The following is a 22845-nucleotide window of genomic DNA, read 5'->3' as shown; positions in this document are numbered from 1 at the left end:
CCTACTCATTAACACCAACACTGAAATTTGCTTCTAGTCTTGGGCACCTTTCTGGGAAAGGAAAACAATTCTCAGTGAACTCACTTAGGGAAGAATTGGGGAAGTGTTATGAATGGGAAACACACTATCCCTCAAAGAAACCATCTTCTAAAAAGATTTTTAACTATGATAGTTAAAGAGAGTTTTTTGAGTAGCCATTTGTTTAAAACAACTCCTGGAATATTATACTTTGCAAGAATTATAGCTAATTCTAGGCTGGTGCCACGGCTCACTAGGCTAATCCTCTGCCTTGCGGTGCCGGCACACCGGGTTCTAGTCCCGGTTGGAGCGCCGGATTCTGTCCCGGTTGCCCCTCTTTCAGTCCAGCTCTCTGCTGTGGCCTGGGAATGTAGTGGAGGATGGTCCAGGTCCTAGGGCCCTGTACCCGCATGGGATACCAGGAGAGGCATCTGGCTCCTGGCTTCGGATCAGCGTGGTGCGCCGGCCGCAGCGGCCATTGGAGGGTGAACCAACGGTAAAGGAAGACCTTTCTCTCTGTCTCTCTCTGTCTCTCTCTCTCACTGTCCACTCTGCCTGTCAAAAAAAAAAAAAAAAGAATTATAGCTAATTAAAGAAGGCATTGTTTATCATAACACACTGTCTAATTAGTCAATGAAATAACAAAGGGAAGAAAGCAACCTGTGAGTTTCTCTCATTGAGAATAAATGCATGCATTTCTCTTCCTTCCAAGAATACAAATCCACACAACCCTTGATTTATGAGTTAGAAAATTGTAACTTTTTCCTCATCCAAAGCATCTCAATGCCCTGTGAAAATAACATTTCAGATAGCAGAAGAATAGACCCTGGTATTTAAAATAATGATATATAACAGTGTTATAATTAATTAATACTATATGCAAGATACCTCTAAAAGTGACATTTCCATATCTTTTCAGTATTATTGATTCAGAAATTAATTCATTTAGATACTTTAATACTGAAGAGCATTTTTTCCAGTAATCTGCTCTGAACCAGTACAATAATGCTGTATTGAAATGCACACTGAAAAACATAAGTATCTCTTCTTTAGAACCAGTCTTTTATTAGAATTGAAAATATATATATAAAATAAATATGATATAAACATATATAAATATATGTAAATATACCCTCAAGTAAAATTAGAAAGTAATAAAATGAAATAATAAAGCATCAAGTCATATTTTAATACAAATCCTACTGATTCTTCAATTTGCTAAGTAAGCAGTTTAAGTAGTTGCATGAATAGAGAAAATTTACATATTATTTACACTCAATGTCATATAAAATAAATCTACTTTAAAAATAATACATGAATAGTCAATATAAATGCAAAATTGTGATAACATAACTGAAAGCAATCTACCAGAATTTCTTATCTTACAGTTCTGTTTAATGAATTGTTTGATATAGATTGAGTTGCCTGTTGGATCAAAGGCTCACAACATAAAAATATTTTTAGTATATGTCAGCTACAAATTTTTTTATCATATTAATTTTGAAATTATTTTGGAAGACATAAAACATTTCTTTATTAAAACCTGGACAGCCTGGAATAGTGTTTTTAGACTTAAAAGAAAAAATTATCAAACCATGCTGAATTTTTTTATCACATTAAAATGAATGTGACTTAGGTCAACTCTTTAGTTGAGCAAGGAGGGAGGTTGAAGGACCTGTACATAAAAGAAAAAACAGAAGGATGAGAATTAATGACAGAATTCTTTTTGTAAAGAAAACCATGAAAGTGTGAGATAAACAGAATAATAGAAGGAGAAAAAAATGCCAAGAGGAGGAAAGGGAAGCCAGGAAATAAGAGGAAGAGAGTAGATGAGAGGAGAGGGATCGGCTCATGCTAACTGGGCACTGCAGATGAATAGCCAGATCTCTCTCCCGACAGTTTTCTTAGGGCGGTAGTGTCAGCATCATAGAGGTTACGAGCATTGCACAATCACAGATGCCACGTGGCGGAGCTGGGATTCAAGCTCAACCATGTCCCTAAAACCTGCTTTTTAACTGGACGCTCAGCTGAACCTTTAGAGGAGAGCAGAAGAGTGACCAGAAGGAAGAGAATGACAGGAGCAGAAAGAATAGAGATGTGAGAATGAGTGCAAAGACAAAGTAGGATTATGGACATTCTTGGGACAACTCATCAGAATATTCAAAATTTTGTTAGTAGACTTCCTACAGTTTAGACTGATGATATAAATGATAATTTTGAATTATTCTAGCTGAGATAAACTTCCCAGGATCTAAGAAGATGAGATTTTGAAAGACATTTTAATCTCTATTAATTCTACTACTTAACTGCTACATCTCCTCCATTCAAATTAAATAAAAAGTCCTTTTAGGTTCTCATTTGAAAGCCAAGGGATCGAAGAACTTTGGAGAAAATGTCATTTGATTTTTGGCCAAGTGAAGTGGTCTGTCTATATATTATAAAAGTAACTACAAAATTCTCCCAGAAATTATGAATCATTGTTAACAGCATTATGTTGATTTTACAGATGAAGAAACAGATTAATTGTAACAGAGACAGAATTTAAAGGCAGCAGAGTCTAATGCCAAAGAGGGTTTTTTCTTTACTTCTTCTCAGACTTCTACCTCTATCTATGGTTTTTCTGGTCTTGTCTCAGAAAAACACAAACTACATGATGCAATTATCTCAAGTTTTTTACATCTGTGATGTCACAATCCCAAATGGTGGTGGTACACTGCATTCTCAGAGCCAAGCAGGACTTTGTGCAACTTAAAAAGGGAGGCAGCAAGGTGACGTCCAACGCTCTTTCCCCGCTCCATAAAGAGTGAACATTGTCTGAGGCAGCTGAGGGTACAGTCAGCAATGGAACAAGGTGAGGATTCACTATCACTAAGGGCAAATGGAATAGTGACTAGAGGTGGTATTTTGACTCTGTTTAAAACAAAGGTTTGGGGAGGTTTTATTTTGATGATCAGTCTTAACATGTGTGACATAACAAGTGCAAGCACCAAACTTACAGGGCTTCCTACCGCTTCCCTCTTCTCATTGAGAGCAGTTGTCTTGGGCAGCACTTCTGGGAGGGGGACGGGCTTCTCTGTAAGCCAGGCTTCTCTGGGAGAGGCTGAGAGCAAGATTCAGTGTTGTCCTTAAGGGCACAGGAGTTCATGCCATGTGGTGGAAAACTAGATGTCTAACACAGGAACAGGTGCCTAAACGTCTTTCTACTGACATAACTTCTATTTCTAGCCATGGAATGGGGCATTTTTTTTTTGACGGGCAGAGTTAGACAGTGAGAGAGAGAGACAGAAAGGTCTTCCTTTTTCCGTTGGTTCACCCCCAAAGTGGCCGCCACGGCCTACGTGTTGTGGCTGGCCCACTGTGCTGATCTGAAGCCAGGAGCCAGGTGCCCCCTCACCAGTATCCCATGTGGGTTCAGAGCCCAAGGATCTGGGCCATCCTCCACTGCACTACTGGGCCACAGCAGAGAGCTGGACAGGAAGAGGGGCAACCTGGACAGAATCCGGAGCCTGGACCAGAACTAGAACCTGGTGTGCCGGTGCCGCAAGCAGAGGATTAGCCTAGTGAGCCGCGGCGCTGGCCAGGGCATTTCTTAAAAGGCAATTGGAGGCCGGCGCCGTGGCTCAATAGGCTAATCCTCCACCTTGCGGCGCCGGCACACCGGGTTCTAGTCCCGGTCGGGGCGCCGGATTCTGTCCCGGTTGCCCCTCTTCCAGGCCAGCTCTCTGCTATGGCCAGGGAGTGCAGTGGAGGATGGCCTAGGTGCTTGGGCCCTGCACCCCATGGGAGACCAGGAAAAGCACCTGGCTCCTGGCTCCTGCCATCGGATCAGTGCGGTGCGCCGGCTGCAGCGGCGGCCATTGGAGGGTGAACCAACGGCAAAGGAAGACCTTTCTCTCTGTCTCTCTCTCTCACTGTCCACTCTGCCTGTCAAAAAAAAAAAAAAAAAAAAAAAAAAAAAAAAAAAAAAAGGCAATTGGAATGTTCCCTAACTAATTCACTTGGTTTGCAAATATTATACGCTATGAACAGCTTTGGAGCTGTTTATGACAAAGCTTTCTTTGTTGAATACAGACATCTATGAACTTATAATTAATGCCTACCAATGTATAGAAATTGTGGAGTGAAGCCGGCGCCGCGGCTCACTAGGCTAATCCTCCACCTAGCGGCGCCGGCACACCGGGTTCTAGTCCCGGTCGGGGCGCCGGATTCTGTCCCGGTTGCCCCTCTTCCAGGCCAGCTCTCTGCTGTGGCCCGGGAGTGCAGTGGAGGATGGCCCAAGTGCTTGGGCCCTGCACCCCATGGGAGACCAGGAAAAGCACCTGGCTCCTGGCTCCTGCCATCGGATCAGCGCGGTGCGCCGGCCGCAGCGCGCCGGCCGCGGCGGCCATTGGAGGGTGAACCAACGGCAAAGGAAGACCTTTCTCTCTGTCTCTCTCTCTCACTGTCCACTCTGCCTGTTAAAAAAAAAAAAAAAAAAAGAAATTGTGGAGTGAAAAATAACACAAAATTCATAGTCAATATCTGGGATCTAGGATAAGCCTACTTTTTTAATTGTACGAACTCTCAAGTTCAATTTCCTTTTTTATTTTAAATGGGTAAAATGAAGCCTATCATGAAAATCATGTAATAAGTACTGAAGAACTGTGAAACTAATCTTTATACATATGAAATCAATGTTTGTATTTCTGTAACTAGTGGATTAATATCCCCCCACAATATTAAAGGCTGCTTGCTATGTGAAGGATGCTGCAACCTTAACTCTGAAGGCTACTGCTGCAAGCCTTTTCCTAGATTGCTACTTTGCTGGAAATGGAAATTTATTACAATGAGGCCAAGAATGCTCTATGAGGGCATAGGAGAGATAATTTGTATTTGTTTATTTTTATCAACAAGTTCTTTCAGGATAAATTATAGCCACATGTAAGTATTCAGATGTCCTTCAAAATAAAAGCCATTTGAATTTAGCATTCATTTGATTATACCATCTCTTAATTAGTTATGTACACCATTTAAAAATGACTGCACTTAATGTGGGCATTTGGTGCAACAGTGAAATCACCTCTTGGGACAGCCACATCCCATATCAGAGTGCCTGGCTTGGTTTTCAGCTTCTCTGCTTTTCTGATCCAGGTTACTGCTAATCTACTCCCTGGGAAGGCAGCAAATGACGGTTACAACCCTTGGCTCTCTGTCACCCATCTAGGAGACTTGGATTGCATTCTGGGCTCCTGGCTTTTGCCTGACTCAACCTTGGCTTTTGCTAGCATTTGGGAAGAGAATCAGAGGATAGAAAAATCTGTCAGTCACTCAAATTTAAAAAAAAATAACAGTTAATAAATATAATTTAAAAATAACTTCACTTTCTATGACACTTAACTGATTTTAGTTCTGTAGTGCTGATTGGGAAGGTGACTTGAATGTGTTGCAACAGAAGATGGCTGTGCTAAGAAGCAATATGAATAATGCCTCCTTGAGACGCTGATGGATGGGTAGTGGGGAAATGTTAGGATTGGCCTTAAGTGTTAATCATGTGCGGTAATGTGACGGATTCTTATTACTTCATACACTAGGTGGCTAGGAATGCAGCCAGTTCAATAAAATCATTTTAACTTCCTTTTCATGGTGGTCATTTTTCTTCTGTCCCCTTTCCTCATTTAGTGTTCTTCAATTAAGAAAGAAAAAGCTTTACTTTCATTTCACTGAAAGTTACCCATCATTGGAGTTCATTGGCAGGGGCGGGGGTGGGGGGTGGGGTAGAACCATATTATTCACACACGTCTCTTCCTGTGGATGAGAGAACTCCGTGAGGCTGGTTCTAAACCGTGCAAAGAACTGGGTAAGATGAAGCACCTACTCCTGACTTTCCACCTATTTCCACAATCTTATGGCTAAGGAGAGGTAAAGAAATTCAAATTTATAGTTTCCCTGTACACGGCAAATACGTTTTGATATTTGTGTCCATTTTTAATGAAAAGAAATTCCTCTAGAAATGAAAAAAAAAAGAATTTCTAAATGTGGAGCCAACCATATGGTTTGCTATTTGAAGTATCCCCGTTTGAATTCTGCAGAAAATGTTACACAACTAATAAAATGTGGCCTGAAGTGTTGAATGTTCTGGACAAAAGATGTTTTTAAGACAATTTATGCCCTTGAAGGTTCCCAGGTGATATAATTTCACTTTTGCTGAACTCAGGGTTTCCTTTCAAAATTATTAAAAAACACATCAAATGCAATCAGTGTTGTTTAGCTCCAGTGGAGAAGAATAAATGGAATCATTTCATCTAAAGATGTCATAGCATCTACAGACGACTAGTGTTTTCTGTTAAGCTTAAGCACACTGAAGGAAAGAATTTGATTGCACAACAATGTGTTTGCAGAACCATACTTTAAGTATTAGAATTTTATTATATGCACACACACAAATACAAAATCATTGAAGATGCAAGTGCAGTAAGAGGAAGAATGTGACTGTAATACCATATTGGATCATAAGTAATTGGGTAACTGATACCAAGTTCAAAGGATCCCCTTTCTCCCATTTACTTTTGCTGTGAATCTGGAATTTGAAATATTTTTTTCATAAATATTAAATTTTTTTAATTTATTTACTTTTTTAACTTCTATTTAATGAATATAAATTTCCAAAGTACAGCTTATGGATTACAATGGCTTCCCCCCCATAACGTCCCTCCCACCTGCAATCCTCCCCTTTCCCACTCCCTCTCCCCTTCCATTCACATCAAGATTCATTTTCAATTTTCTTTATATACAGAAGATCAGTTTAGCATACATTAAGTAAAGATTTCAACAGTTTGCTCCCACACAGAAACATAAAGTGAAAAATACTGTTTGAGTACTAGTTATAGCATTAAATCTCAATGTACAGCACACTAAGGACAAAGATCCTACATGAGGAGTAAGTGCACAGTGACTCCTGATGTTGACTTAACAAATTGACACTCTTGTTTATGGCCTCAGTAATCACCCTAGGCTCTTGTCATGAGTCGCCAAGGCTATGGAAGCCCCCTGAGTTCACCGACTCTGATCATATTTAGACAAGGCCATGGTCAAAGTGGAAGTTCTCTCCTCCCTTCAGAGAAAGGTACCTCCTTTGATGACCCGTTCTTTCTACTGGGATCTCACTTGCGGAGATCTTTCATTTAGTTTTTTTTTCCCCAGAGTGTCTTGGCTTTCCATGCCTGAAATACTCTCATGGGCATTTCAGCTGGATCCGCATGCCTTAAGGGCTGATTCTGAGGCCAGAGTGCTGTTTAGCACATCTGCCATTTGAAAAGCACTGTTAAGTAGTAGTATAGTCCATCTTCATATCCAGGTAAAGAATAATCTTTTTAAAAATAAAGATTTCCAGGCACTGACAGTGAGCTATTAACTAAAATGATACTTTATTCTCTGCTATAATGGTGTGTATATAGCATTAAATGCATTATTAAAGCAACAAAATATTTTCATACTAAGACACTGGGACCCATGAGAAGCCTTATTGTAATCAATGGATTACTGCATTACCATTTAATTCAGTTTTGTTTTTAAAGGCATAAAATTCACAATCCTTTCAGTAAAGCAAATAAGGAGAGAAATTGCTCCAAGAAAATAATGTAGAAAATGTAGATTCATGTTAAGAGAATTATTATCAATTGTTTCCTCAAGTTATCTACATATAGGACAGCTTACCCCATCAGCATTTGCCTTCAATGTAACTAAGGAAAAGACCTGAGGAAAGAAGAAAAATGAATTATTTCTGATTAGAAGGTTGCATTTGTCCCATAAAACATCAATGATAATATGTCAGTTCTGTTTTGGCTTTAGTTTTCTCTCAGAACAATTTATAAACAAACAAGAAAAACCTCTGCTCAGAGGGAGAATTACTGAAAATCGATGGCAATTTCATTTATGATACTTAAAATTGCACCCCCTGCCACCATTTCTGTTCAATTACTCCACATCCAAATAATTTGTTAAATATCTTTGTGTCACAGAGTAAATACATCAAAATGAATGCTAAGCATATATTTGTGTGATTTTAGAAAACAAAAAATATTTTTTCTTTGATGAAAACTGCTTGAATTTGAAACTCATGAGTTTCATACATTTGATACTAAATTGCACAAATATAACTGAAACGGACCTTTTAAAAATAATTATTTTTTAGAACATTTTGGATTTATAGAATCATTGTGAAAACATTATAGAAAAAGTTTCCCTTTTGCTGATATGTTGCATTGATATATTTCACAAAAATCTTTAAGAAATATTGATATATTATGCCACAATTTTTCATATTTCCTCAGCTTACCTCAATAGTCCTTTTTCTGCTCCTAGGTCTCTTCCAAATACCACATTAATAACCATGTCTCAGGAGGCACTTGTTGGCTGTGACAATTTTTCAGAATTTCCTTATTTTTTATAATATTTATTAGCCTCTTACTCCAAAATAGCTTTAAAATTTACAAAAAAAAATGTGAATTTGTGCAAAGGGTTACCATGTACTCCACACTCAGCTTCTCCTGTTGTTAACATTTCAAATTAATGTATTTGTCACAATTAATGAAGAACATCCAGATTCCCCTATTTTTATGCAAACTCCTTTTTATTACTTTCACTGTTACCAGCCTCTACTAATTAATGTTCTGTGTTAGATAGAGTTTTATTTTTTTAATTGTAGATCTGACATATGAGGGAAAACGTAGTATTTGTCTTTCTCTCTTACCTCTTTTAACATGATATCTTCCATTTTATTACATTTTTCTGCAAATGACAATATTTTATTCTTGTGTATGGCTGAAAACTATTTCATTGTGTGTATATGCCACATTTTCTTTATGCCTTGATTCCATATTTTGGCTATTGTGAACAGTGCTTCTATAAATATGGTGGTGCAGGTATCTCTTTGATACAGTGAGTTCATATCTTTTGGATAGATACCTAGTAGTGAAATTGCTGAATCAAATGGCGGCTTTATCTCCAGTTTTTAAAGAAATCTTAACGCTATTTTCCATGGTGACTGCACTAAATTATATTCCCACCAACAGTTTATAAGAGTTTCCTTTTCTCCACATCCTTGCCAATATTTGTTATTCTGTCTTTTTGACAATAGACATTCTGACATAGGAGAGATGATATCTCATTGTGAATTTGATTTTGTAGTTCCTGGTGGCTCATGATATTGAGTATCTTTTTATACCTCTCTCAGTCATTTATATATATTTATATATATATATATACACACACACACACACACACACACTATCAAACTCTCTATTCAGGTGCTTTGCCCATTTCTTGACTAGATTTTTTTTATTGTTGTTGCTGCTATTTAGTGATTTTAGTTTCTGATTTATTCTGGATATTAATCTTTTGTCAGATAAAAAGCTTGCAAATACTTTCTCTTATTCACTCTTTTGATAGTTTCCTTTGCTGTGCAGAGCTTGAGTATGATATAGTCTCATTTTCCTGGTTTTGCTTTTGTACACTACTATTAAAAGTTTTTTCTCTAAATTTTCTTTTAGCAATTTCGTAGAGTCAGGTCTTATACTTAAGTCTTTGATCCATCTTGCATTGCTTTTTATACAGTGAAAAGTAGAAATCCAATTTCATTGTTCTATGTATAATGTTCAACTAAGCCAATGCCATTTGTTTGAAAAACTGTTTGGGGCTGGTGTTATGGCACAGCAGGTTAAGCCACCTCCTGTGATGCCAGCATCCCATATGAGCACCTGTTCCAGTCCTTGCTTCTTGACTTCCAATCCATCTCCCTGCTAATGAGCCTAGGAAAGCAGTGGAAGATGCTCCAAGTTTTTGGGTCCCTGGTACTCATGTGGGAGACCCAGATAAAGCTCCTGGCTCCTGGCTTCAGCCTGGCCCAACCTTGGCCTTTGCTGCCATTTGGAAAGTGATCAGTGGACGGGAAGATGTGTGTGTGTGTGTGTGTGTGTGTGTGTGTTTCTGTCTCTTATTGTCTCTCCCTCTTTCTCTGTAACTCTACCTTTCAAATAAATTAGCCTTTATTTTTTCTAAAATAAGACTGTCCTTTCTTGAATGTATGCTCTTGGAACATTGTCAAAAATCAGTTGCCTGTTTGTGCATGGGTTCATTTCTTGTCTATTCTGTTCCATTGAATTTTTTTATGCTAGTGTCTTGTGTTTCAATTACTAATACTTTGTAGTATATTTTGCAGTCAGGTATTGTGATGCAGCCAGATTTTTCCCCCCTTTCAGGATTGCTTTGGCTGTTCTGTGTCTTTTATGATTCCGTGTGGATTTTAGCATTGATTTTAGCATTGTTATTTTCTAATTCTGTACAGATGCCATTGGTATTTTGCTGCCACCTTCTACTTTGTGAGGACACAGCAAGAAGGCCCTCTCTGGACACCAGGGGTCAGCACCCTGATCTTCCCAGCTTCCAGAACTGTGAGCATATAAAATTCTCTTCTGTATAAATCACTAATCCTTGGGTGTTCTATTCTAGCAGCACTTTATTGACTAAACAGGGCCGTGCTCCCTGCATTGTATCTCTCTTAGGTATGTCAATATGGCTTGACTGCTGGTGTTAACCTTGATCCCTTGGCTGGGACAATAATTTTCAGGATTCTCCACTGTAAAGTTATTCTTTCTTTAAGTTTGTTTCCCCTTACTTTGCATGTTGTGCTCTTTGGGAGAAATTTATCTTGAAAAGTCTACATGTAAGAAGTGCAGAGTTTAGCTTTACCTCCTTAAAGGTACAAGCTGTACATATATTTTTTGGATTTTATCTGGAGAGATTTATCTCTTCTTCATATTATGTAGTAAATGACTTATTTATATTAATAAAAACTCATAATTATTTATTTTACGCATTGGGTTATAATCCAGTAAGACTTCATTGAGTTACTTATTTTACTCAGATTGTTTCAGTTTTGCCATTGGTTGCTTTTTCGGAAGGCTTCAGTCTGTCTATTATATACCCCATCATGCTGTTGACTCTTATGTTTTGTTTTTGTCTGTATTTTCTTACTTAAGGGAAGTACAAGATATTTCATTTACTTCTCGTCCATTTCTAGCATCAAGTATTTTTTCAAGGATCTCTGTTTTCTTTCATTGGAAAATGATATTAGAAGCCAAGAACTGGGTGCTAATTGTGTTCAATGGGTCTTTTAAAAATATTCTCTTTTATTGCCATGCATATCATTCATGTGCTAACTTTAAAATGTTTGTATCTAATCAAGAAAAAATGTAAACAATGAATTTTAAATAATGCTGTAGATATATTAGCAAATGAACAAAATTGAAATGGTATTTTAGAGTTGCCTACCAATTTCTGAGATTTACCTCTAATGTTCAAATGATAAGCAATTCATGTTTACTTGGATCAACAGTGGGCAAGCACTCTAAAAGTGTGTCAAAATATAGGCATAATTCTTTCATATTTGTTCCTTTTATTAGAGAAACAGAGTGAGAAAGAGAAAGAGACAGAGACAGGCAGGGAGAGATCACCCACTTGCAGGCTTACTCCCCAAATGCCCAGATCTGGACCAACCTGACATCAGGAGCTGTGAACTCAGTCCAGGTCTCCCACTTGGGAAGCATGGATCCAACTACTTGGGCCATCCCCTGCTGCCATCTAGGGTGTAGATTAGCAAGAAGCTGGAATCAAGAGTAGAGTCAGGTGTTGAAATCAGACATCCCACATGGGATGCAAGTGGCATCTTAAACACCTGGCCAAATTCCTATCCATAAGCATAATTCTACTAGGTTTAGACAAATTATTTCTCTAAAGAATGTCTCATTTCTACACTTGAGCTTATCTAATATTAAGTAAGTATCCTGCCACAGAAAGAAAAATTTTGACCTAAAATTGACTATCATTAATATGTTGAAAATGCTCTTTGGGTCGGCATTGTGGTGCAGCAGAGTAAGACACCTCCTGCAGCACTGGCATCCCATATGGGTGCCTGTTTGAGCCCCGGCTACTCCACTTCCTATCCAATTCCCTGCTAATGTGACTGAGAAAGCAGTGGAAGATGACCCAAGTTCTTGTGTCCCTGCATTCATGGGAGACCTGGAAGAAGCTCCTGGCTCTTGGCTTTGGATTGGTGCAGCCTCAGCTGTTGTGGTCATTTGGGGTGGGAAGCAGTGGATGGAAGACCTTTCTCTCTCTGTCTCTCCCTCTATCTTTTTTGGTAATTACGCCTTTCAAATAAATAAAATAAATCTATTAAAAAAGAAATAAAATGTTCCTAATTGTGAAGTGATGATTACCCACTATAATCTTTAAACACACAGACACCCACAAAATGTGTGATTTTTCTGTATAGTAGATTTGTGCAGATCTTGACTTTCTTTTATTATTGAACCAGTGTTTAATGATCTTCTGTTGGGCCAGTCTCTAGGCTCTTTGGTAGCTCCTGCAAACTTTAGTATTTATTTGTGAGGTAGTTAACAGTAAAAGTGCAATGATATATAATATTTACCGAGTACTAGTAATGAAATAACATTGAGTACATTATACCAGGCATTAAACTATGGGCTTTGTACAGCAGATGGATTTATTAGCTAAATTAAGGCCACCTGGCTGCTATTTGCTTCAAAGGTGAGAAAATATTTGAATTACCCAATATTAACTTAAAAAATGTTACATTGCAAGTAAGGAGGAAGGTTATTATTTTTTTCTTTAATATATTTATTTTACTTATTTGAAAGGGCAAGAGAAGGACAGGGAGATGGAGAGAGACAGAGAGGGAAAGAGAGAGGGATTGAGATCTCAACTACTGATTCACTTGCCATATGTGCATAACAGGCAGAGCTGAGCCAGACAAAAGCCAGAAGACTTGAACTCAATCCAAGTCCCCCACATAAGTGGCAGGGACCCAACTACTTGAGCTATCACATGCAACATTCCAAGGTGCACCTTAGCAGGATAAAATCATGAGCAGAACAGAGTGAGTCTTGATCCCAGGTACTCCAAAATGTGATGCATGCAGCTCAAGTGATATCCTAATCACTTTGGCAAACAGCTGCCCCAAGTTTGCTTTTCAATATAAGGATCTCTGATTCATGTTCTTAACTACTAGGTTATATTATCTCAGTAAACAGGAGGGTCAAATCACTTATTTATACATATGAGTTAAAACCTGACTACACTATGAAAAGCCTAATGAGTCTGTAGTAAGACACGCAGTACATGTTTTGCAACACAATAAACTTAGCTTTTAATTCCATTTTCCATGAACTTTTTAAACAACCCTTATATACAAGAAGAGAAAGAGCTAATTTAAATTTAATTTTTCATTAGGTTGATACTTTGACTTTAACATTTGTAGATTTTATGAATTTCATGCTTAATTATTACTTTCTCTTATCACTGATAAGAACTCAAAAAGATAAAAGACAAATAATGGCTTACTAACACAGATAAGAAATTATTCATGTGGCAGAAACATTGTTCATTTGCTTCTGGCATAAATCGAGGGAAGAGACTATATATTTATGTCACAACATAATGGCATACTGTAGGCTGTTTCTATATGCATTCTCGTTCCAGATTAATTTGTCAATTGTTGGCAAATTTAGCATCTCCCACATCCAGATAAATATAGATTTGTCTCTCAGTTGACGGTAAATATATGCAGCTGCTCTATGGCAGGTGGCAGATAGATGGGGGTGGTAAGGTGACTTCTTGCTGTGTATGTTGTAGTAAAATCAGGCACTCAGTAGAGGATGTATGTGGATTGTGTTAGATAGGGAGAACAAAGTCTGGAGTCATCACACTCACAGTCTCTGTTATGATTATGCTGCTGCCCATTATAGTTTCCTGAAGTGTGGAAAGGACATTAGGATAGGATTATTTGATACAGAACAAGGGGTTGGGGAAAACAGATCCCAGTAGAGATGACTCTGCTCTCATTAGCTTTGCTTTGATCTGAGTCTCAAGTAATTTTGGGATAAGAAGGGAACAGATAAATGGCTAAATGAGACAAATATATAGCATAAATTTTGATTCATTATCACATTGATCCATTGTATAGTGAATATTGGCTAGTTATCTGAAAATTTTATAATGGGAAAGTTAGGCAAGAAATAGCTGAATATTTATAAAAATATTTAATTAAAAACTAGAAAAACTTACACACTGATCAGTGGAATCTTAGATTTTATATTTAAATAAAAGTATAACATTATAAAATATTAATTTTGGAGGGTGCAAGAATACTCAAAATAATTCACGTGGTAGTCAGCAATATTTGCAAAATTTTTGAGCCTCAATCTAATTAAAGTTCCTAAAGATAGAGAAGGAATCTGGGTTCATCTGAAAGAACACCGAAAAATAACTTTGGAGTGAACCATTGACTCCAATCTCAGTTTTTAATTTTTAATTTTCTTCTAATTTTTATTTACAGAATATAAATCTTTTCAAAAAGATACATTCTTTCATTTAATCAATGGTGAAAAGCCTTACTAAACAGAAACAAAGCCTAAACATCATCACATATTTAGAGTCTATGTCTCCCTTTAGATCCCTTACTGTTTCTTTTAAATAGCCAGGTGCCCTGTAATTAGGTGCATAAACATTTATAATAGTTACATCTTCCTGTTGAATTAAAACCTTAATCATTACATTGTACCCTCTTTTGTCCCTTTTAACAGCTTTTGTATTAAAGTCATTTTGTCTGATATTAGGATGGCTACACCAGCTCTTTTTTGGTTTCTATTAGCATGAAAAATCTTTTTCCATTCTTTCATTTTCAGTTTGCATGCATCTTTGTTGGTGAGATGTGTTTCTTGTAGGAAGCAAATAGATAGGTTTTATTTTTATTTTTTTTAACTTTTATTTAGTAAATATAAATTTCCAAAGTAGTTTATGAATTACAATGGCCTTCCCCCCCATAACTTCCCTCCCACCCACAACCCTCCCATCTCCCACTCCCTCTCCCATTCCATTCATATCAAGATTCATTTTCAATTATCTTTATTTACAGAAGATCGATTTAGTATATATTAAGTAAAGATTTCATCAGTTTGCACCCACACAGAAACACAAAGTGAAAAATACTGTTTGAGTACTAGTTATAGCATTAAATCACAATGTACAGCACCTTAAGGACAGAGATCCTACATGAGGAGTAAGTGCACAGTGCCCCCTGTTGTTGACTTAACAAATTGACACTCTTGTTTATGGCGTCAGTAATCTCGCTAGGCTCTAGTCATGAGCTGTCAAGGCTATGGAAGCCTTTTGAGTTCGCTGACTTCGATCTTATTTAGTCAAGGTCATAGTCAAAGAAGAAGTTCTCTAATTCATAACTTCTGAGTATGTTTTCCCTGACTGCAAAGCTAATAGAGCTTCCTTCATTAAGAAATTTTGAATAGGTAATACCTTATTTAAACCAGATAAAAAATTTTTGTAAAATATTTATTTTCTAATCTATCAGACTGCTTATCTATCTATGTACCTATCGCCTAAATATCTACTGACCTTACTCATTTAGAAGTGAGTGGGTTTATCTTGATTGAAAATAAGGTCAGACTTTATCCTACAGAAATTCTGATATGGGTGATGGGTTTTAGAGAACAGAGAGCTGGAACAGGCATTTAGTATATCAGTTTAGATAACACTTGGGAAGACTGAAATCCCATATCAGAGTGTCTAGATGTGAGTCACATTTATGATTCCAGCTTCCTGTGAAAGTACATCCTGGGAGGCATCAGTTGATGGTACCAGTAATTAAGTTCTATCACCCATGTTGGAGATTTGTTTGGCTCCTGGCTTTAGCCTGGCCCAGCTGATCCTTACCTTACACCTTATATAGAAATCCACTCAACATGGATTAAAAATCTAAATCTATGACCCAACACCAGCAAATTAATCAAGTACATTGAGTAAACACTGCAAGATATTGGCACAGGCAAAGAATTCCTGGAAAAGACACCAGAGGCACAGGTATTCAAAGCCAAAATTAACAAATTTGATTACCTCAAGTTGAGAAGCTTCTGTTCAGTAAAAGAAACAGGAAAGTGAAGAGGCAACTGACAAAATGGGAAAAATTATTTGCAAACTATGCAACTGTTAAAGGATTAATAATCAGAATCTACAAAAAGACCAAGAAACTCCATAGTAACAAAATAAACAACCCAGTAAAAGACTTAAACATACATTTTTCAAAAGGGGAAATCCAAATGTCTAACAGATACATGAAAAAATGTTCAGGATCATTAACTGTCAGGGAAATGCAAATCCAAACCACAATGAGATTTCACTTCACCCCAGTTAGAATGGCCCTCATACATAAATCAACAAACAACAAATTCTGGAGAGGATGTAGGAAAAAGGGCACCCTAATCCACTGTTGGTGGGAATGTAAACTACGGTACAGCCACTATGAAAGAAAATATGGAGGTACCTAAAAAATCTGAATATAGACGTACCATATGACCCAGCCATCCCACTGCTGTGAGTTTACCCAAGTGAAATGAAATCAGTAAACAAAAGAGCTATTTGCACCTTATGTTTATTGCAGCTCAATTTACAATAGCTAAAACATGGAATCAACCTAAATGCCCATCAACTGAAGACTGGATAAAGAAATTATAGGAAATGTACAATATGGAATACTACACAGCAGTAAAAAAGTAATCTAGTCATTTGCAACAAAATGGATCAATCTGGAAAACTTCATACTTAGTGAAATAACCCAGTCCCAAATAGACAAATATAATATGTTCTCCCTGATCTGTGAGAATTAATAGCACTCCTAAAATGAAAGCTGTAGAAGTGAAATTGACACTTTTAGAAACAATGACTTGAATAGCCCTCATCCTGACTGTCATTGGACAGTTTTTTTTTAATTTTTTATCTTTTATTTCCTTTTTCCCTTTCTTTTCTTTTTTCTTTTCTCTTTTTCATACTATATGTTGAACTCTTTACTTAACATAGAGTTAATCATATGTATATAAAGTAAATTGAAAATAGATCCCAGTAAATAATAAGAGGGGGAATAAGAGAGGGAGGATGTAGTTTATAACTATAAAACTGTATGGTTTTGTGTACAGTCCTATGGACCTACTTCTAAGGGTACATTTTAAAAGCTTGTCATGGGATACTAATTCCATTAAAATTGGTGGTAAAAGTGCCATCTTAATTGTTTTTTATTTTTATTTAAAAGATTTTTTATTTATTTATTTGAGAGGTAGAGTTACAGACAGTGAGAGACAGAGAGAAAGATCTTCTGTCCACTGGTTCACTCCCCAAATGGCTGCAATGGCCAGAGCTGCACTGAATCTGAAGCCAGGAGCTTCTTCTGGGTCTCTCACATGGGTGCAGGGGCCCAAGAAATTTGGCCATCTTCTATTGCTTCTTTCCCAGGCCATAGCAGAGAGATGGATGGGAAGAGGAGCAGCCGGGACTAGAACCAGTGCCTACATGGATGCTGGTGCCTTGGGTGGAGGATTAACCTACTGCACCACAGTGCTGACCCTCATCTTAATTGTTAATGTGATCGTATTAAGTGCTAAAGTGAAAATATAGCTAGCATTAAGTATGAACAAAATCATATAAATAACATCGTGTCTGGTAATAATAATAATAGACAGCATTAAAAAGGAGGGAATGTCCAATATGGGAAGCAGTCCACACAGCAGAATCCTAGAATGACATTCATTGTAAGTAACACTCTGACCTCAGATTCAACCCTTAAGCCTTCCTGGTCTGGCTGAAAGGCCTGTGAGAGAATTTCAGACATAGAAAGCCAAGACTCTGTGGCAAAAAATACCCTACATGAAAGATCTCTGTGAGTGAGACCTCAGTGGAAAGAAGGGGCCAACAAAGAAGAATGCACTTTTCTCTAAAGGGAGGAGAGAACTTCTACTTTGCTTATGGCTTTGTCAAATACTGATGGAATCTGTGGTCACAAAAGGCTTCCATATCCTTAGCAGCTCATAGAAAGAGCCTCAGGTGATCACTGACATCATAAATGAACAATAGAATTCACTGTGTATTTATTTCTCATGTAGGACCTCTGTTCTTAATGAGTTGTACTATCAGAATTAACTGCAAAACTTGTCCTCAAACTGTGCTTTATATGTTGTGTGTGTGTTTGGGTGAAAACTGTTGAAGTCTCTGTATATAAGGTCCTCTGTATATAAGGTAAACTAAAAATGAAAAAAAAATGTTAATCAATGGAAAGGAGATATTTGTCTCTGTCCCTCTTCCTGACTTTCAAATAAGTGAGTAAACAAGTGGAAAACAAGGACAACTTTTTTTTCTTTTAGCGTATATGGGAGCTATTCCCTTAAATTAATTGAGCTACTCTGAAGTTTAATGACTTATAAATATAACTAAAACATGCATATATTATATGCCAGAAATTTACCCTTTAAATCTATTCAATGTACTATAAAATTGTTTAGATGTAAATTTGGATATATAAAGTAGATATGGTTTTTCAACAACATAATATATATATATGATATATAGAGTGCAATATACTTATGCGCATTACAAGTGGTGAACTACTCAAACAAATCATTTATGTACATATGAACAAATGATGGTGCTGGCAAACTGGATACACCTATGTAGAGGGCAAAACTGGATTTTTACCTTTCAAATATATAAAATTAACTCAACATGGATCAAGAACCTAAATATAAGACCTGAAACTACAAAATTGCTAGAAAAAACATTGAGGAAGTGCTTCAAAACATTGAGAGAGACAATGATTTTTTTGGATAAGACTTCCATCATGCAGGAAATAAAAGCAAAACTAGACAAACGAGGTTCTATCAAAATGAAAGTTTCTGTACAACAAAGCTATAATAGAGGGAAGAGATATCACACAGAATGGGGAAAATATTTCCAAGCTGCTTTTCTGACAAAAAAATAATATCTGGAATATTTAAGATATTTGAAAAAGTAAACAACAAAAACCCAGAAAATCCAGTTAAGAAATGGGCAAAGGACTTGAACAGGTAGCTATCAAAAGAAGAAATGCGAAGTCACCAAATACATGAAAATATCATTAGTTATCGAGAAAATGCAAATCAAAACCATAATGAGATATCATTCCACCCCTAACATAATGTCTATTTACAAAAAGATAGAGAGTAATAAATTAATGGTGAATATGTAGAGAGAGGGAAACTCTTATACACTATTGGAGGGAATGTGAAGTAGTACAGCCACCATAGAAAACAGTATTAAGATTTCTTTTCAATTATCTTTATATACAGGAGGTCAACTTAGTATATACTAAGTAAAGATTTCAACAGTTTGCACCCACATAGATACGCAAAGTATAAAGTACTATTTGAGTACTAGTTTTACCATTAATTTGCATAATACAACATATTAAGGACAGAGATCCTACATGGGGAATAAGTGCACAGTGACTTCCGTTGTTGATTTAACAATTGACACTCTTATTTATGATGTCAGTAATCACCTGAGGCTCTTGTCATGGGCTGCTAAGGCTATGGAAGCCTCTTGAGTTCACAAACTCAGACCTTATTTAGACAAGACCATAGTCAAAGTGGAAGTTCTCTCCTCCCTTCAGAGAAAGGTACCTTTTTCTCTTTTTTTAAAGAATAGTACTTTATTGAATAAGTTTTATTCACAGAAAAATAAGCTTTAATCTACGATGAATGCCAGATTATACAGCAGAAAACAATTTTCTTAGTTTTCCATACTGATGGAAAGATTTCTACTAAACAGTCATAACATTATATTCACAAATATAGTACTCTGTCTCAAAACATTTCACAATTATTCACAATACTAATACAATAACATAAGCATCATTCACTCTGTCAGGTTAAAGTTTAACTAAGAAAAAATGCAAAATCTAACACCTAAAAAACTAGAAATAGTCCTCCCATTTGATCCAGCAATCCTGCTACTGGGTATACATTCAAAAAATATGAACTCATTGTATCAGAGGGATACCTGCTCTACCATGTTATTGAAGCACTTTACAATAGCTGAGATGCAGAATCAACCAAGGTGTCCATTATCAGATGGATAAAGAAAATGTGATTTAGATACACAATGGAATATTACCAGGCTGTAAAAAGAATGAAATCCTATCATTTATAAAAAATAGGTCTAACAGAAGACACCATGTTAAGCGATAAAAATCACGCAGAGAAAAACAAATATTGCATGTTCTACCTCATATGTGGGAGCTAAAAAATAAAAGTTCAATTTGACCACAGAATATTGATTATAAGAGACTGGGAGGTATGAGAGGGATAAAAGAAGTTTGGATTAAAATTATGGGAAGCTGGGCATTGCTCATTAATTGTGACAAATATATTATGCTAATATGAGATATTAGTGATGGAGTAACTGGGAATGATTTGTAGATTGTGAAAAATACATCATACTAATATGAATCTTAACAATAGGGAAACTTCATGTGGGATATATGGCAACTTTTTATATTACTTCATAATTTTTGTAAATTTAAAACTTTTCTGAAATAAAAATCTTTTATTAAATTATGGTTACTATTTATATGTAATTAGCCTTATCTCTTTGGTGTGTTAGGTAAGTTTTAGAATCTTGTCAAATCCCTCTTTCCCAACTTGCTACCTTCTTTTTCTGGTCTTCTTCCCCAATGACCCATGCTCTTGGTCTCATGGAATACTTTTCTCTCTCAGAATGAGTTCTCTGTATGTTCCTTCAGCTCACACATTCTTTGAACACTCTTGAAAGCATTCCTCTCTTCTTACTCTTGTGCTTCTTCAGAGACTTCCCAGATACCAGAGTGATTTGTCATTTTTTTTAATTTTTAAATTTTATTTAAGGTATACAAATTTCATGTATTTTCTAGATAAAGATTCAGGAACATTGTGATGCTTACCACCCTACTGTCACTCTGGCCCATGTTTCCACCCTTCCCTCTCCTTCCTCTCTTATTCCCTCTCTGAATTTTTACAACGATCTTCTTTCAGATTACTTTATACTCATAAGATTAGCCCTACACTAAGTAAAGAGTTCAACAAGTAGGAAGAAGAAGAAGAAAAAACACTGTTCCTCAACAGTAGAGACAAGAGTTGTAAACAATCATCAAATCTCACAGTGTCAATTTCATTCCTATATATTATTTCTTTGGTAATTTTGTTCTTCTTTACTACTCTGAGAGCTCCTATTATGTCCGATACTGCAATGTGGTTATTTGCTTATAGTGTGTTTCACTTTCTCATTGCACTTCTATGAGGACAGGGAACATACAGATAACACAAAGCTGCAATCACTCCCAGCATGCCAAATACGGAATTTCAGTAGAAATATAAGAAAGCTCCTCAAATTTTACCTTATTCAAGATAGTCATTATTTAGGTTGATGCTGATTACTGTATAGATTTCACTTGCGCGCGCTCTCTCTCTCTCCCTCTCTCTCTCTCTCTCTCTCTCTCCCACACACACACACACACACACACACACACTTACACACACAAATGCTAGTAATTATCCTAGTATTCCTTCTTTTCCAGTATGTATGCGCTCTTTGCCTTTTTTAGAAACAATCACAACCTTCAGATTGTTGAAAAATAGTGCAATTGAAGGGATTAGTTTCTGACTTGGTTGGGACTCTCTAGTGAGTCCCCTTTTAAAGTAACCTATTTCCAAGTGATACTTTGTGTGTTCACGAATGCTTTTTTTCTATTTCCTGCTTCCTGACACAAATATCAGAAATATTTGGATAATTATAAATTATTTGACTTTCTGTCAAATATTTATAAGATTTAAGAATTTTGGCTTTTAAATAGCTGTGTCATGTCCTAAAAATTAATTTCTTCTTACTAAACTGGCTCTGTATATGTGGGATGTGCTTAATGGTTCACTTTTTATTATCATTTTAGTATATATTGAAAGTGTTTGCTATCATTTTCTCTAATCGATGATATTTTCCCTTATGTTTATAATTAAACAATGACTACATCTTGATTTTCTTTTATATTTTTAGTTTTTACTAGGAAAGATGTCAATAAAGATTTCTTGAATAAATGGATAGTTTAGATGTTTGCACCTGCTATTTTTATTTGTGTACAACTGCCCTCTACAACTTGCTGTACTTATTTAGTATTCTCTCAGCTGCATCTGGGCTCATTTATTCATTTGTTGATCCATTCATTCACTTATTTAAGATATTTGCTAGTAGCCTATGCTGTGCTAAGCCTTCTGCTAGGAGCTTATTATTCAGTGGCAAAAAAAAAAAAAAAAAACAAACAAAAAAACACAAAACTAGTGCAGTCTCAGTCCTAATGCAATTCTCTGTATATTATCTATATCACAGTAAAGACCATGGGGACCTGAAGAAGTTTGTATTTAATTTTTATTAAACTCCTAGGAGACAGAAGCTATGTGCATTTCCATAGAAAATAATCACGAATAATACTAAATATAGATACAAAAATGCTTTGCTGAAATACCAAGTTATCATGTAGCAATTACAATGTTATCTTCTTGCTGTACTCAACATTTTATTGTTATTAGAGGACAATGTCCAATTTGAGGCAACTTAAGAAGTTTAATGAACTTTTTGTAGGACTCACTGGAGGGCCACATAAATGAAAAAGCCAGAAAATTATACTCATGAGAAGAAATGAGAGGTTCAAATGCTTCTGATTTTAAAATGAGAAACTCAGATTGGTTTCAACATAATCCTTCAGTGCGCATTCAAAAAAAATCGACTGACTCTTCTAAATCTCTATGATGATAGAATTTTAACAAAGCTTCAGTCCATCAAAATATTTCCTGTATTGCAAGCATATTATAGAAATGTCTGAATAATGAAAATCACTTAACTTTGGAGTATTCTAACAAGAGAAATATGAAA

General features: G+C 36.3%; 1 protein-coding gene across 5 annotated transcripts in view; it reads left to right on the top strand.

Moving 5' to 3' along the window:
* Positions 1–22845, top strand: part of LOC149126951 (uncharacterized) — a 282984-nt gene that overhangs the window by 121562 nt on the left and 138577 nt on the right. For all 5 annotated transcript variants that reach the window (XR_016232084.1, XR_016232079.1, XR_016232077.1 and 2 more), the window contains exon 3: positions 10340–10445. Coding sequence is in view for 1 of the 5 variants with exons in the window: in XM_089330355.1 (XP_089186481.1) it covers positions 10340–10445 (106 nt within the window). In the remaining 4 variants the exon portion in view is untranslated. The remainder of the gene's footprint in view (positions 1–10339; positions 10446–22845) is intronic.

This window comes from Oryctolagus cuniculus, chromosome 4, assembly GCF_051225735.1.
Source record: "Oryctolagus cuniculus isolate XC-2025 breed Fujian yellow rabbit chromosome 4, ASM5122573v1, whole genome shotgun sequence".
NCBI lineage: Eukaryota > Metazoa > Chordata > Mammalia > Lagomorpha > Leporidae > Oryctolagus > Oryctolagus cuniculus.
Note: the sequence above shows the minus strand (reverse complement) of the source record. Positions and strands in the feature narration are given on the sequence as shown.